The sequence below is a fragment of the Nerophis lumbriciformis genome, linkage group LG12 (genome assembly GCF_033978685.3).
Source record: "Nerophis lumbriciformis linkage group LG12, RoL_Nlum_v2.1, whole genome shotgun sequence".
NCBI lineage: Eukaryota > Metazoa > Chordata > Actinopteri > Syngnathiformes > Syngnathidae > Nerophis > Nerophis lumbriciformis.
Genome location: NC_084559.2, coordinates 651,329 through 665,449, shown reverse-complemented (window position 1 = coordinate 665,449; position 14,121 = coordinate 651,329). Strand labels below are relative to the sequence as shown.

The window sequence follows — 14,121 nt, the reverse complement described above, 5'->3', positions numbered from 1 at the left end:
CCCGTAGAAGAGGAAGTGCTTCTTCTTCTACGCAAGCAACCGCCAAGGTAAGCACCCGCCCCCATAGAACAGGAAGCGCTTCTTCTTCTACTGTAAGCAACCACCCGCCCGCGTAGAAGAAGAAGAAGCGCGCGGATATTACCGTACGTTTCATTTCCTTTGTGTGTTTACATCTGTAAAGACCACAAAATGGCTCCTACTAAGCGACAGGGTTCCACTGACTTTTGATATTCCTGTGAACCGCACTGTGGATACAACGGGAGCACGTACGGTGAATATTCGCACCACAGGGAATGAGAAGTCATCCTTCACTGTGGTTCTAGCTTGCCATGCCAATGGCCAGAAACTTCCACCCATGGTGATATTCAAAAGGAAGACCTTGCCAAAAGAGACCTTTCCAGCCGGCGTCATCATAAAAGCTAACTCGAAGGGATGGATGAAGAAAAGATGAGCAAGTGGTTAAGGTAAGTTTACGCGAAGAGGCCGGGTGGCTTTTTTCACGCAGCTCCGTCCATGTTGATATACGACTCCGTGCGCGCCCACATCACGCTGGTTTTTAATATATTATTAAAGTTTGACTGACCTATCTGACTGTTTTTTTGACATTCCTTTAGCGCAGTTAGATGCGGCTTATAACACGGGGCGTCTTATAGGTGGACAAAGTTTTGAAATATGCCGTTCATTGAAGGCGCGGCTTATAACCCAGGGCGCCTTATGGTGCGGAAAATACGGTATATGGGAAACAGTCTTGTGATTAAGAACAATGAAATTTAAAACTGTTAATACAAACAAACGTTACCTTGAGGATCTCTGATTCGTAGTTATTGTTGTTCAGCACACCGTCCAGACATTTATCAGTCAGGTTAAGCTCTGCAAAAAAAATAAGCGAGCATTACTTCTGAACCGTCAAACAGTATGTTGTCGATTGTTACATTGATATATTGTCAACATCATACATACCACTGAATCGAGCCAGGCAGCCTTGACAGCCAATCCTCGGACATCCCCAATAAATGTGACAGAAAGAACGATGGCACTGCATACCTGTCAAAACACAACATGATGCGGCGGTGGCTATGCAGCACAGCAAATTCACAACTCTGCCAGTTACTACTATACTCAAATGATATTACTACACATTAGAGATGCGCGGTTTGCGGACACAACCGCGGAGTCCGCGGATTATCCGCGGGTCGGGCGGTTGAAATAAAAAAAAATTAGATTTTATCCGCGGGTCGGGTCGGGCGGTTGAAAAAAAAAAAAAAGAGATTTTAAATAGATTCAGGCGGGTGGCAGTTAAACCAATTCGGAAATATATATACATAGTTAAATGTTGTTACCCACATACGAAAAACGAGCAGGCACCTGCAGCATATGCCACAACAGAAGAAGAAAAAAAAAAGAGATGGCAACGCCGGCAGCAAACGTGGTACGCGACAAACTAAAAAAAGGGAATACTAAAGACCAGGGGAAAAAAAGGCCAGAAAAGTTCAGCGTGGACTCGTTTTTATGAGGTTGTAAATCAGGATGATAGTAATGCTGGCTACGTGATTTGCAAGAGCTGCGACGCTGTTTATGTCTACGACAGTCACAAAACCGGGACATCTAACATGGTGCATCACATTTGTGCAAAACCCCGAACCTCCACAAACACCCTGAGCATGAGCAGTTTCGTCCGCCGTGATCCCAGAAGAGTGCCACAGGATGTTAAAACAAGATAGAACGCAGCTGCCTGCAGCAGTTTGAGTGGCGCGAGCGCGCTTGGAGGTGCGCTCAGCGCGGCTCCCAGATGATTGCGCACTGGTGTGCGTCTGGGCCGTGACAGCGTGGCACGCATTGAATGTCTCTGCTGCATTGGATCAGTCTCCTTTCTTTAACAGGCAAAAGCTTTATAACCTCACTAATGCCTTGCATCGTCTATATTAGATATATAACAACGGGCGCGTGGCGGATGGCGGGCGGGTGCGGTTTTGATTAAATGTTAGTTCGGGTGAATGGCGGATGGTTGACGACTTTTGTGATGCGGTTGCGGATGAAATAATTGCCTATCCGCTAGAGATGCGCGGTTTGCGGGCACAACCGCGGAGTCCGCGGATGGGGCGGATGAAATTTAAAAAAATTAGATTTTATCGCGGGTCGGGTCGGGTCGGGTGGTTCAAATAATTTAAAAAAAATTAGATTTTAAATAGATTCAGGCGGGTGGCAGTTAAACCAATTCGGAAATATATATACATAGTTAAATGTTGTTACCCACATACGAAAAACGAGCAGGCACCTGCAGCATATGCCACAACAGAAGAAAAAAAAAAGAAGAGATGGACACTTTTACGGAGCGGAGAAGGCCCCCGACGCCTCGCCGGGGTCCGGGACCGAGGCCCCTTCCCCCGAGAGGGCCCCACCGGGAGCCGTAGCTGAGGCGATCCGCGAGAAGGGCCCGACGCACGTCCAGGGTCACCACCGCGCCGACACCCCGCCTCGTCCGCCTTCGCCGCGGCCGGCGTCACGCGCAGCAGGTAAGCAGCTTACCTGCCCGCCACCCCCGTGGCCGGGGGCTCATAACAGGGGTCACTCCGCGCGCTCCGCCCGCGCAGCTTACCTGCCCGCCACCCCTGTTGCCGGGGGCGCGTAACAGGGGTCACTCCGCGCGCAGTGCGCTCACGAAAGGGGTGGGGCTCACCCTGGTTGATATAGACAGTAGCTAGGACGGTGGCCATGGAAGTCGGAACCCGCTAAGGAGTGTGTAACAACCCACCTGCCGAATCAACTAGCCCTGAAAATGGATGGCGCTGGAGCGTCGGGCCCATATACCCGGCCGTCGCCGGCAGCGAGACGCGCTTGGAGGTGCGCTCAGCGCGGCTCCCATATGATTGCGCACTGGTGTGGGTCTGGGTCGTGACAGCGTGGCACGCGAATGTCTGTGCTGCATTGGATCAGTCTCCTTTCTTTAACAGGCAAAAGCTTTATAACCTCACTAATGCCTTGCATCGTCTATATTAGATATATAACAACGGGCGGGTGCGGGCGGATGGCGGGCGGATGCGGTTCTGATCAAATGTTAGATCGGGTGGATTGCGGATGGTTGACGACTTTCTGATGCGGTTGCGGATGAAATAATTGCCTATCCGCGCATCTCTATCCGCGCATCTCTACTACACATACACAGTGGCTATAAACAGTCAAACGCCCAGTAAAATCAGGTTCAAATTCATGCGAAATAGTCTTTACAACTCTTCTGATGAATAAAGTGCGGCAGCCTGTCCTCGCTGCACCCGGGTGGAAGGCGGGGTACACCCTTGACAAGTTGCCACCTCATCACACGCCCAACACAGACAGACAGACTAACTTTTAATATTCACATCCAGGTGCTGGAGAACATCCATCAGAGTCGTGTATGGACAGAGTATGGCCAACCCGTTTTTAAGTGATCGCAATGATTGGACAAAAGGCACTCACTCAGACGAGCCTTCCATTGTCGTTTCCTCTAACTTTGACCTGATGCTATGTGTTTGTGGCGCTTTGTCATTCATTTTTCGACGTGTAAAAATGCCCTGTTGTGCACCATTGGGCTGCTCCACCTGTGAGAATTGTGGAAAGCTAGGATAGGATAGGATAGGTCTTTATTGTCATTGCACAAGTACAACGAAACTTTGTTTTCAGCACAAACCCGTTCAAGATTAGACAAACAAACAGTGTACAGGTTCACAGAACAGGAACGCTGATGGGTCGCCACAAAGCGCCCCGTAAAAGATGGGGAAAAAGGTCAAACGCTGGGGAAGGAGGAGTAAAAAAATACAATCTACACTGGGCTCCTAAGGGGGCCTAGTCTGGAGTGGGAAAAGCTTTTACATTGCTTTCCCCACAACGCCGGAAAGAAGGGAAGAAGGTTCACCATCAACACTGGAGAGCCACCAACTACAGTGTCTTCTACCAGGTAAACACACAAAACAACGTCTGTGTTTTGTTAAGGACAGAACACAAAGAAGCTAATAAAAATAATAACAGAAGAAATGAACACATTAAATAGATGGTTTGACAAAAACAGACTCTCTTTCAACCTCAGTAAAACTAAAAAAATTGCAGTTTGGTAACAGTAGAAGAGAAAGTCAAGTACAAATACAAATAGATATTGAAAGAGTAAAAGAAACCACATTTTGGGTGTAATGATAAATGAGAAACTAAACTGGAAATCTCAAATAAAAAACATACAACAAAGTGGCAAGATATGGACTGGACTCTCACAATATTATGTCAGACCCACTCGACATCCATTGCATTCGGTCTCCCCTAGAGGGGGGGGGGGGGGGGGGGGGGGGGTTACCCACGTATGCGGTCCTCTCCAAGGTTTCTCATAGTCATTCTCATCGACGTCCCACTGGGGTGAGTTTTTCCTTGCCCTTATGTGGGCTTTGTACCGAGGATGTCGTTGTGGCTTGTGCAGCCCTTTGAGACACTTGTGATTTAGGGCTATATAAATAAACATTGATTGATATAAGTCAATAATGAACATGTATAAGCTATATCACTATGGTGTCAGAGGGGTACCTCTCGATTGGTTCCGCTCTTACCTATACGGAAGGCAGCAATGTGTATGCGTCAATGATCACAATTCACCCTGTATGACCATAAATTATGGGGTTCCCCAGGGATCCATCTTGGGGCCTCTCCTTTTTATCCTATACATAAATGATTTTGTAAACTCCTCCGAAACTTTTCATGAAATAATTTTTGCTGACGATACAAATTTGTTTACCTCACACAGGAGTCTACACCATCTACAAGTAACTGTCAATTTAGAGCTTGTGAAAGTGGATTCCTGGTTCAAATGCAATAAGCTCTCACTTAATGTAAATAAAACAAATTTTATTCTATTTCGTTCTAATAAAAACCGGACAAATACTGAGCACTGCCTTATCAACATCAATGGGCAGGAAATACAGAGAGTGTACTCCACAAAATTCCTGGGGGTCATCATTGACGAATACCTCAATTTCAAATGTCACATTAGCCATCTGTTAAACAAATTATCCAAATATGTTGGCCTGTTCTTTCACCTTCGTCATTATCTTCCTCTTTATGCTCTACTCACACTATATAAAACTCTCTTTGAACCACATCTAAACTACTGTAATGTCATCTGGTGTAACACCTTCCCTACCTACCTCCACAAATTAGAATCCATGCAAAAGAAAATCATACGGGCCCTGTCATGGTCCAAGTTTAATGCCCCCACTCGACATCTATTCCATAATTATCATCTCTTAAGACTGACAGAGTTCAATATTTATCAAAATGCTTGTTTAACCTATCAAGTCATTTACAGGCTGAATCTTAGGCCCTGTAGCTTGGTTCCTATCTACCATCCCCAGCATGCCCACAACACTCGTAACTTAGATCTGATATCAGGGAAACATCGTTTACTGGATTGTACCGCTCGAAGTGTTGTATGCAGGGGACCAAAGATTTGGAACCGGCTTAATGAGAGCCTCAAGATGCTGTATCCATTCTCCAACTTCAAAAATAAACTGAAAACTTACCTATTAACCACCTATATTTAATGCCTCATGTGGGGTAGACTACTGTTGGGTTTTGCATGGTTGAATGAATGTATGTATGTATGTATGTGTATGCTTGCTTTAGTACTATTATCTTGTGTTAATCATATAGCGTTGTTTTTTTTTGTTGTTGTTTTTTTTTGTTGTGCTTGCTACCATGTTTCATCATTCCATGTATATACCAGAGGTGGGACCAAGTCATTGTTTTGCAAGTCACAAGTAAGTCTCAAGTCTTTGCCCTCAAGTCCGAGTCAAGTCCCGAGTCAAGACAGGCAAGCCCCGAGTCAAGTCCAAAGTCAAGACTGGAAAGTCTCAAGTCAAGTCCTAAGTCCTGCATTTTGAGTTTCGAGTCCTTTCAAGTCCTTTTAACCACAGACTAATATATTAACACAGATTGTGTATGCTTTTCAAACGCTGTATTTATTTATTAAAACAAGTGCATTTTAAATTGCAGGAAAGAAAATTGTGCTGACATTGCACTTTATAATAGCACTATTAACCAGTCATTTTAAACATTAACTCATTCCTTTACAGAACAAACACATTGAAAAATAAAGTGCAAATGTACTTATTTGTACAAAAGTGTTAACATTGAAAAAACATGACATATACGTGAACATAACAAAAAAGTTTTACTTTTTATATGTCAGGGCCCTATGCTGCATTGCATTTACAAAAGACCAAATTAGCCAAGAGTCTGTCAGTCATTTGTGCACGATGGGGGCGTAGTATGATGCCACCATGGCTGAAAACTCGCTCCACTGGAGCACTGGAGGCAGGCACTGCCAAGACTCTCATGGCCACTCGGAACAGTGAAGGAAGAGTCTTCATGTTCAATGCCCAGAACAAAAGGGGGAGAGAGTTGTTTTGGGTTGGTGCACTACTTGTAAGTGTATCTTGTGTTTTTTATGTTGATTTAATTAAAAAAAGAAAAAATATATATATATATTTCTTGTGCGGCCCGATACCAATCGATCCACGGACCAGTACCGGGCCGCGGCCCGGTGGTTGGGGACCACTGAGGTAAACAACCAACAGTATGTCAGAAAGCTAGCTAAAACGGTACACATATTCATAATATAGTATACATTTTAACTGACCTTTATTTTACTATTTTTGTCTTTTTTTGGGGGCTAAAATACGCGGTGCTGCTGACCGCCGTCTAACGTTACGTGTGATATATTGACTAACGTAACCCTGCTTAAAAAATCACTGAACAAAAAGTATGAATAAGGTAGTGAACTGCAACAGATTCCCGTGTTTGCAATAACGTTATAACGTTAGCAGTGAGTTTACAGCCTCACTGATTTAACTACACAGCAAATAAAAGTCACGTTACTTAGCCAATAAACGTTATCTTACATTCAAAACTTACCGTTCTTTGTGCAACTTCAAATGCCGGACGAAGTTGGAAGTTGTTTCCTCTCCATCAGTAATTTTCGAACCGCATGTGTTGCATACTGCAAACCGTTTTGTGTTGACCACCTCGTAATTTTTATACCCAAACGAAATTATTTTAGGTATAATTTTTTGTTCACTGGCGTGTGGTTTGGACATGTCTTCTTCGTTGGTTGTCCTGCAATTTGATTGGATGAATGCTGTGTGATGAAAACAAAGTAGATCTAATTTGATTGGCTGTTGTACTGACAGCACACCAGCTGACACACGCAACGCTGATAGACAAGTACACAATGAAAAATACGGAGCGCTCCCGAATAACTTTTTCATCTTTGGGTTTTGGGGAAAGTAGCAAGTCATGTCAAGTCATGTCAATTCAAAAGGCTCAAGTCCAAGTGAAGTCACAAGTCATTGATGTTAAAGTCTAAGTCGAGTTGCAAGTCTTTTTACATTTTGTCAAGTCGAGTCTAAAGTCATCAAATTCATGACTCGAGTCTGACTCGAGTCCAAGTCATGTGACTCGAGTCCACACCTCTGGTATATACTATCCTCTGGACCCCCTGTCAAAAGCTTCTTCTCGCTTATTTGGGGGACCCTTTCACGTACCAACATCTTTAAATGATGATATTTCACTACTATTGTAATTGTTATATGCTATTGTGAATAAACTTGAAAAAAACAAAAAAAAAAAAAAAAAACTAAATATGTTCTGCACCAAAAATCACTCCATATTCTCTACTGCTCACCATATCTGAGTTATTGTGCAGAAATATGGGGAAATAACTACAAAGAACACGTATTCACTTACCATGTTACAAAAAAAGAAAGATCAGTTAGACCAGGGGTCGGGAACCTTTTTGGCTGAGAGAGTCCATCCCATCCATCCATTTTCTACTGCTTATTCCCTTCGGGGCGCTTGAGCCTATCTCAGTCATGAAAGCCAAATATTTTAAAATGTATTTCCGTGAGAGCCATATAATATTTTTTAACACTGAATAGATGCGTGCATTTTTAAGTAAGACCAACATTTTTAGAGTATAATAAGTCTCTTATTCTTTTTAATAACATTGTTATTCTGAAGCTAACCAATAATAAATAAAATACTTCTTACCATTAATGCAACTTCTTGAACAGGTGCGGTAGAAAACGGATGGATGGATTAAAATGCATGAGAATGTTTTATATTTTGAAGGTTATTTTTAACACTGTGATAACCAGCTGAATTATTCATTACTTATCGTGTTAAGCAATGTCCGCTAAGATATATCTGAGAGCCAGATGCAGTCATCAAAAGAGCCACATCTGGCTCTAGAGCCAAAGGTTCCCTACCACTGAGTTAGACTAATACAATGAGTGATACATACAGTGATTACAAATACATCAAAAGGCAGACATACTTCACACAAAAGTCACAAATTCTCCGTAAGTGTTGGTCCAAAGCAAATAAAGATTTTGGCCAAATGTGGGTAATGTATATATTTTTTGATCCGTTCTGTGTATTTTTTTAACGTTTATTGTTCACTCAGGTGCGTGTCAAAACGACAGCAATTGCACGCGTCCAGGCTGCACGCATCGTTGGTAGCAAAGATGGCGCTTGTTGTTTCGTTGACCATACTCTCTTTATACACGACTCTGACATCCATGTGACGTTACTGACAACTCGTGACCAGTCAGTATTCATTAAAATATGTTTTAAAAAAATGTAATAAACGACACAGACATCGTTGACGATGGACAAAATCTAAACAAATCAGATTTGACTATAAAAATCCTTAGTTGAAGACAGCCCTATTATCTAAAGATTGTCACAATATATACAATAAAAAGTGTAAATACTCAATAGTCTTCAATATACTTGTGGCTATGGGGGCGTGGCTAAGGGGCCTGGTAAATATGACTTCATCATGCGATTTGCATAATTGTCAATGATGCACAGATTTTCTTTAAAATGGCTAAAAAAATAAAATAAATACATGTTATTATTATTCAGTATGAACATATATATGTTGTTTATATCGTTTTGCTAAATTTTTCAATGGTCGCTGCTTACTGTACTTTGTTGAGGTTTTTCTACAGACTTCTCCAATCCGTTTAGTGAATTTTTCTTTATTTATAATGAAAAGCAACAAATCTAGCATCTTTTTCTGGTGTTATTGGAGGCCAGTGGCGGCTGCTGGTCTTTCAAGTAGGGGAAGCTCATTTTCAGCTATTCTCGAAATACAAGAAATAAAGACGCTAGATTTGACAAAGACAACGTCACTTAAAAGATTGTAAAATTCTCCTTATCACCATGGAATAACGGAATCAATGTTGATAAATGCTTTGGCAGTGGTTTATATTTCAAGATCTCTGATTTTGCTGTCCAGCAAAAAGAGATTGAGCCTCAGACAGATCATCTAAATATCTTGTGGAAGCCCCATCTCCAGACCAAGCCCACTTGTCATTTGCTTCCAGAGAGGCATGGCATCCATGGCCGAGCACCTATCCAACGACTGTCTATTTTGACTGCAGTGGAACAACCCACTCTATGCTCCCCCGTTAAAGTCAATGGACGGTCAATTCCAACACTGTTTAATGCACTGTGACGCTGTCACAATGAATGTGTAGAAAGCTGCGTCAGCTGTAGCGAAAGTAGCTGATCTGAAGAAATGTAGACCACATTCTATCACATATTTAGTCAATGAAATGTAAACACAAAAGTACATATTTGCACTGCAAAAACTGAAATCTAAGTAAGATGAAATATCTCAAATAAGGGTGATATTTGCTTATTTTCTGTCTGATAAGATAATTCTTCTCACTAAGCAGATTTTATGTTAGAGTGTTTTACTTGTTTTAAGGGTTTTGGTCCTAAATGATCTCAGTAAGATATTACAGCTTGTTGCTGAGATTTGATGACCTACCGTATTTTTCGGAGTATAAGTCGCACCGGAGTATAAGTCGCACCTGGTGAAAATGCATAATAAAGAAGGAAAAAAACATATATAAGTTGCACTGGAGCCCAGCCAAACTATGAAAAAAACTGCGACTTATAGTCCGAAAAATACGGTATATTGAGTAAAACATGCTTGAAACTGTCCAAATGTCCAAAACACACCCAGCAATGGTGCACAGGAAGGCGGGGAAGAAGAGGGGAAAAGGCGGCCAAAATGGTCAAAAGTCCCAATTTTGTCCAAAATACCTCTCACGAGTCCCGCTGCCGGCCGCACAAGTCCCGGGATACAAAAAATGTCCAAAACGCACCCAGCAATGTCCCACGTGTAGTGGTGGAGACAAGCGAGATAAGTCCCCAAAAATGTTCAAAATACCTACCCAGTAGAGATGCGCGGATAGGCAATTATTTCATCCGCAACCGCATCAGAAAGTCGTCAACCATCCGTCATCCACCCGATGTAATATTTAAACAGAACCGCATCCGCCCGCACCCGCCCGTTGTTATATATCTAATATAGACGATGCAAGGCATTAGTGAGGTTATAAAGCTTTTGCCTGTTAAAGAAAGGAGACTGATCCAATGCAGCACAGACATTCGCTTGCCACGCTGTCACGACCCAGACGCACACCAGTGCGCAATCATATGGGAGCTGCGCCGAGCGCACCTCCAAGCGCATCTCACTGCCGGCGACGGCCGGGTATGTGCCCGACGCTCCAGCTCCATCCATTTTCAGGGCTAGTTGATTCGGCAGGTGGGTTGTTACACACTCCTTAGCGGGTTCCGACTTCCATGGCCACCGTCCTGCTATCAACCAGGGTGAGCCCCACCCCTTTCGTGAGCGCACTGCGCGCGGAGTGACCCCTGTTACGTGCCCCCGGCAACAGGGGTGGCGGGCAGGTAAGCTGCGCGGGCGGAGCGCGCGGAGTGACCCCTGTTACGAGCCCCCGGCCACGGGGGTGGCGGGCAGGTAAGCTGCTTACCTGCTGCGCGTGACGCCGGCCGCGGCGAAGGCGGACGAGGCGGGGTGTCGGTGCGGTGGGCGCGGTGGTGACCCTGGACGTGCGTCGGGCCCTTCTCGCGGATCGCCTCAGCTACGGCTCCCGGTGGGGCCCTCTCGGGGGAAGGGGCCTCGGTCGAGGCGTCCCTTCTCCGCTCCGTAAAAGTGTCCATCTCTTTTTTTTTTTTTCTTCTGTTGTGGCATATGCAGCAGGTACCTGCTCGTTTTTCGTATGTGGGTAACAACATTTAACTATGTATATATATTTCCGAATTGGTTTAACTGCCACCCGCCTGAATCTATTTAAAATCTAATTTTTTTTTATTTCAACCGCCCGACCCGAGGATAAAATCTAATTTTTTTAAATTTCATCCGCCCGATCCGCGGATAATCCGCGGACTCCGCGGTTGTGCCCGCAAACCGCGCATCTCTACTACCCAGGTTCGAGTCCCACAAGTCCCGCCGCTGGCCGCACAAGTCCCGGGATGCCCAAAATGTCCATAACACACCCAGCCGAGTCCCACGGGGAGGGGGGATAAAAGTTGGAAAAGTCGGCAAAAGTCCCAAAAATTTTCTAAATACCTACCCAAGTTCGAGTCCCACATGGAGTGCCCGAGTGCTCGAACCCGGGTGTGATTTTTGAACATTTTAACGACTTTTCTCACTTTCGCCTTCCCGTGGGACTTTGCTGGGCGCGTTTTGGACATTTTGGGCATCCCGGCCGGTTTTCGCTTAATTCAAATAAAATACCCCTAATTTTTGTCTTTTTTTTTCTTGTTTTTGAACACTGACTTTTTGCAGTGTGACCACTTTTTTTTATATTTTAAGGGAAGCTGAGCTTCCTTTGCAGACTTAGAGCAATTATTTGAGACTGTACTCATGTTTAGAGACTCTTTCCTTCTGTCGCTTGATGTCTGCGATGAACAGCGAGACCTACAGCGAGCCTGACGTCACAAAAAGCTCCACTGGGTATACCGCGGATATATTTAAGTGCATCCACATCGCAGACATGCTGCCCCCGCTCCAGACAATCGTGTACGTCTTGGTTACGTCATAGCAACATCCTGTTTTGGCAGTACTGTTTCGATAATCAGTCTTTTTTCGGCGCATCACTTGTCAATAGTGGGCAAATAATAGGCACTATTTATATCCATCGGTACATAAAATTACTTAATTTAGTTTTCATGTAAAGGTGTGGCGGCTTTTATTTTGCTGTGACAGGCCGTAACCATCAATTACATGGAGGGGACACCCTTGCCTTGTTAAATGCATACCTGCCAACTTTTGAAATCAGAAAAACCTAGTAGCCAGGGTCCAAGGGCCGCAGGCCCCGGTAGGTCCAGGACAAAGTCCTGGTGGGGGGTTCAGGGCTTCGCCCCCTGACGCAAAATGATTATTAGCATTCAGACAGGTTAAAATGTTGCTAAAACCATCACTTTTCTATCAGTCACAGTGACTTTTCAAAACAAAAATATTACAGCAAAAATCATATGGGTTGATTGACATGTTTATTCTGTAAGCTAACTTCAATAGTTTGAAATTATTTTGACAGTTAATGCCAGTTATCCTGTCAACCTTTCACAAGACTTCAATTTGTTAATTGAAAGTATAAACAGTATAAACACTTTTTACAGTAAACAAATGGTAAAACAGTACTAAACAATTCCATAAAAAAAAAAAATTGGTGTCATTATTAACTTTCTGTCCAAGCTTGTATAATCTACTGCCTTGTTCAATTGTAAAAAATATTCTGTGCCTAAAATTCACATTTCTATCACAATTATCATACTGTAAACATGGTAAGCTAACTTCATTAAAATTAATAGTCCTGTCAATAGCATGGAATTACAATTCAAATGTAGTTTTTTTGTAAGCCTTTCAAAATAATTCAAAATATGAAAAATTAATGAAAATTAATTTAAGCCATCAGACACTTGAAAAGTGGCACATCACATCTCTAATGTAATCATTTGAACTTTTCAACAGAAATAGCACTGCAAAAATATTAAGGACATACTTCTGTATTTTGGTAGTTATGCTGTCAACATTTAACAAGATTTCTTCAACTTGGACTTGAAAGCATAAATAGTATAAACACTTTTAACAGTATAACAGTACTAAACAATTCCAATAGATAACATTGGTGTCATTACCTTTTTGTGGCTAAAATCTAAATTTATTCTATCAGATTGATAATACTGCAAAAATGATATGGTAACTTTATGATAAGTTTACTTGAAGTGGCATAAAACACTGAAAGTGATTGTTCCTATAACCCCTTTGTTTCAAATGTTTGTTCCACTTGTGGCAGTCGGGCACCAGCATACCGTCTTTGACAACTTGAAGTGGCATAAAACACTGAAAGTGATTGTTCCTATAACCCCTTTGTTTTAAATGTTTTATGCCACTTCAAGTTGTCAAAGACGTGCTGTGAAATACAGCCGACAGGATTGCGCACCAAACACGAAGCAAGGCCAAAGCGCATGCATGGTGCAGGAGAACAAAGGACTTCTTTCATTTAAGGTTTGTGATAAACCATCAAACTCATTCGTTAAAAGGACTATATAGTAATATAAAGTGAGTTTTTCTGGACATTATCATGCAAGAAAAGTTTATTTTTGGGACCGCGATCACCGCGTAATGATTTTTAAAGGTTGCATTACAAACATTTAACTGTCCCATGTGATCAACCAGTGCGATTGGAAGTCCATGCTCAATTATTGCCTCCGTAAATAAAACTTCGGCATTTATCACATCCAAAGAATCTGTTTGGGCGACGAAAAACGTTGAAAGTTTTCCACTTGTATCGCTAGCAACGGCATTAGACTTGTGTTTTTTTGTCCCAACGTGGTCTTTTACATCGCTAATTCCTCCGTGTCCGATCGAAAAATCTTGTCTGCACAAGGTGCAATTCGCGTAGTTTTCACCCTTTTTTTTTTTTAATTAATGAAAAACCGTATTTTTTATCACTGCAACCGTAACCCGGAATAGGTTGATGAAAACCGTACTAATTACGGGAAAACCGGAGTAGTTGGCAGGTATGTAAATGAAGTTGACACACTCACATTGCTGCTGACTGACCAGCTCGGCCCGTCTGTCCGGCATCGGCTGCAAACAGCAGGTGCAGATAAGATGGCAGCCTTGAGGAGGGCAGCGGTACTCCTGAGAATCTGCAAGCAGTAAAATAACTTGACAATTTAGGAGAAAGCAGATATCTCCATATTTGAATTAAACACCAC

The 14,121-nt window shown here is 42.9% G+C and overlaps 1 protein-coding gene across 1 annotated transcript in view; it reads right to left on the bottom strand.

Annotated features, from left to right (window-relative positions):
- The window catches only part of LOC140679233 (E3 ubiquitin-protein ligase CHFR-like), a 50,835-nt gene that overhangs the window by 13,965 nt on the left and 22,749 nt on the right, over nucleotides 1–14,121 (bottom strand). Inside the window, exons 11-13 of the mRNA XM_072914229.1 lie at nucleotides 13,948–14,052; nucleotides 961–1,044; nucleotides 800–870 (exon numbers count right to left, since the gene is read on the bottom strand). Of these exons, the coding sequence (XP_072770330.1) occupies nucleotides 800–870; nucleotides 961–1,044; nucleotides 13,948–14,052 (260 nt within the window). The remainder of the gene's footprint in view (nucleotides 1–799; nucleotides 871–960; nucleotides 1,045–13,947; nucleotides 14,053–14,121) is intronic.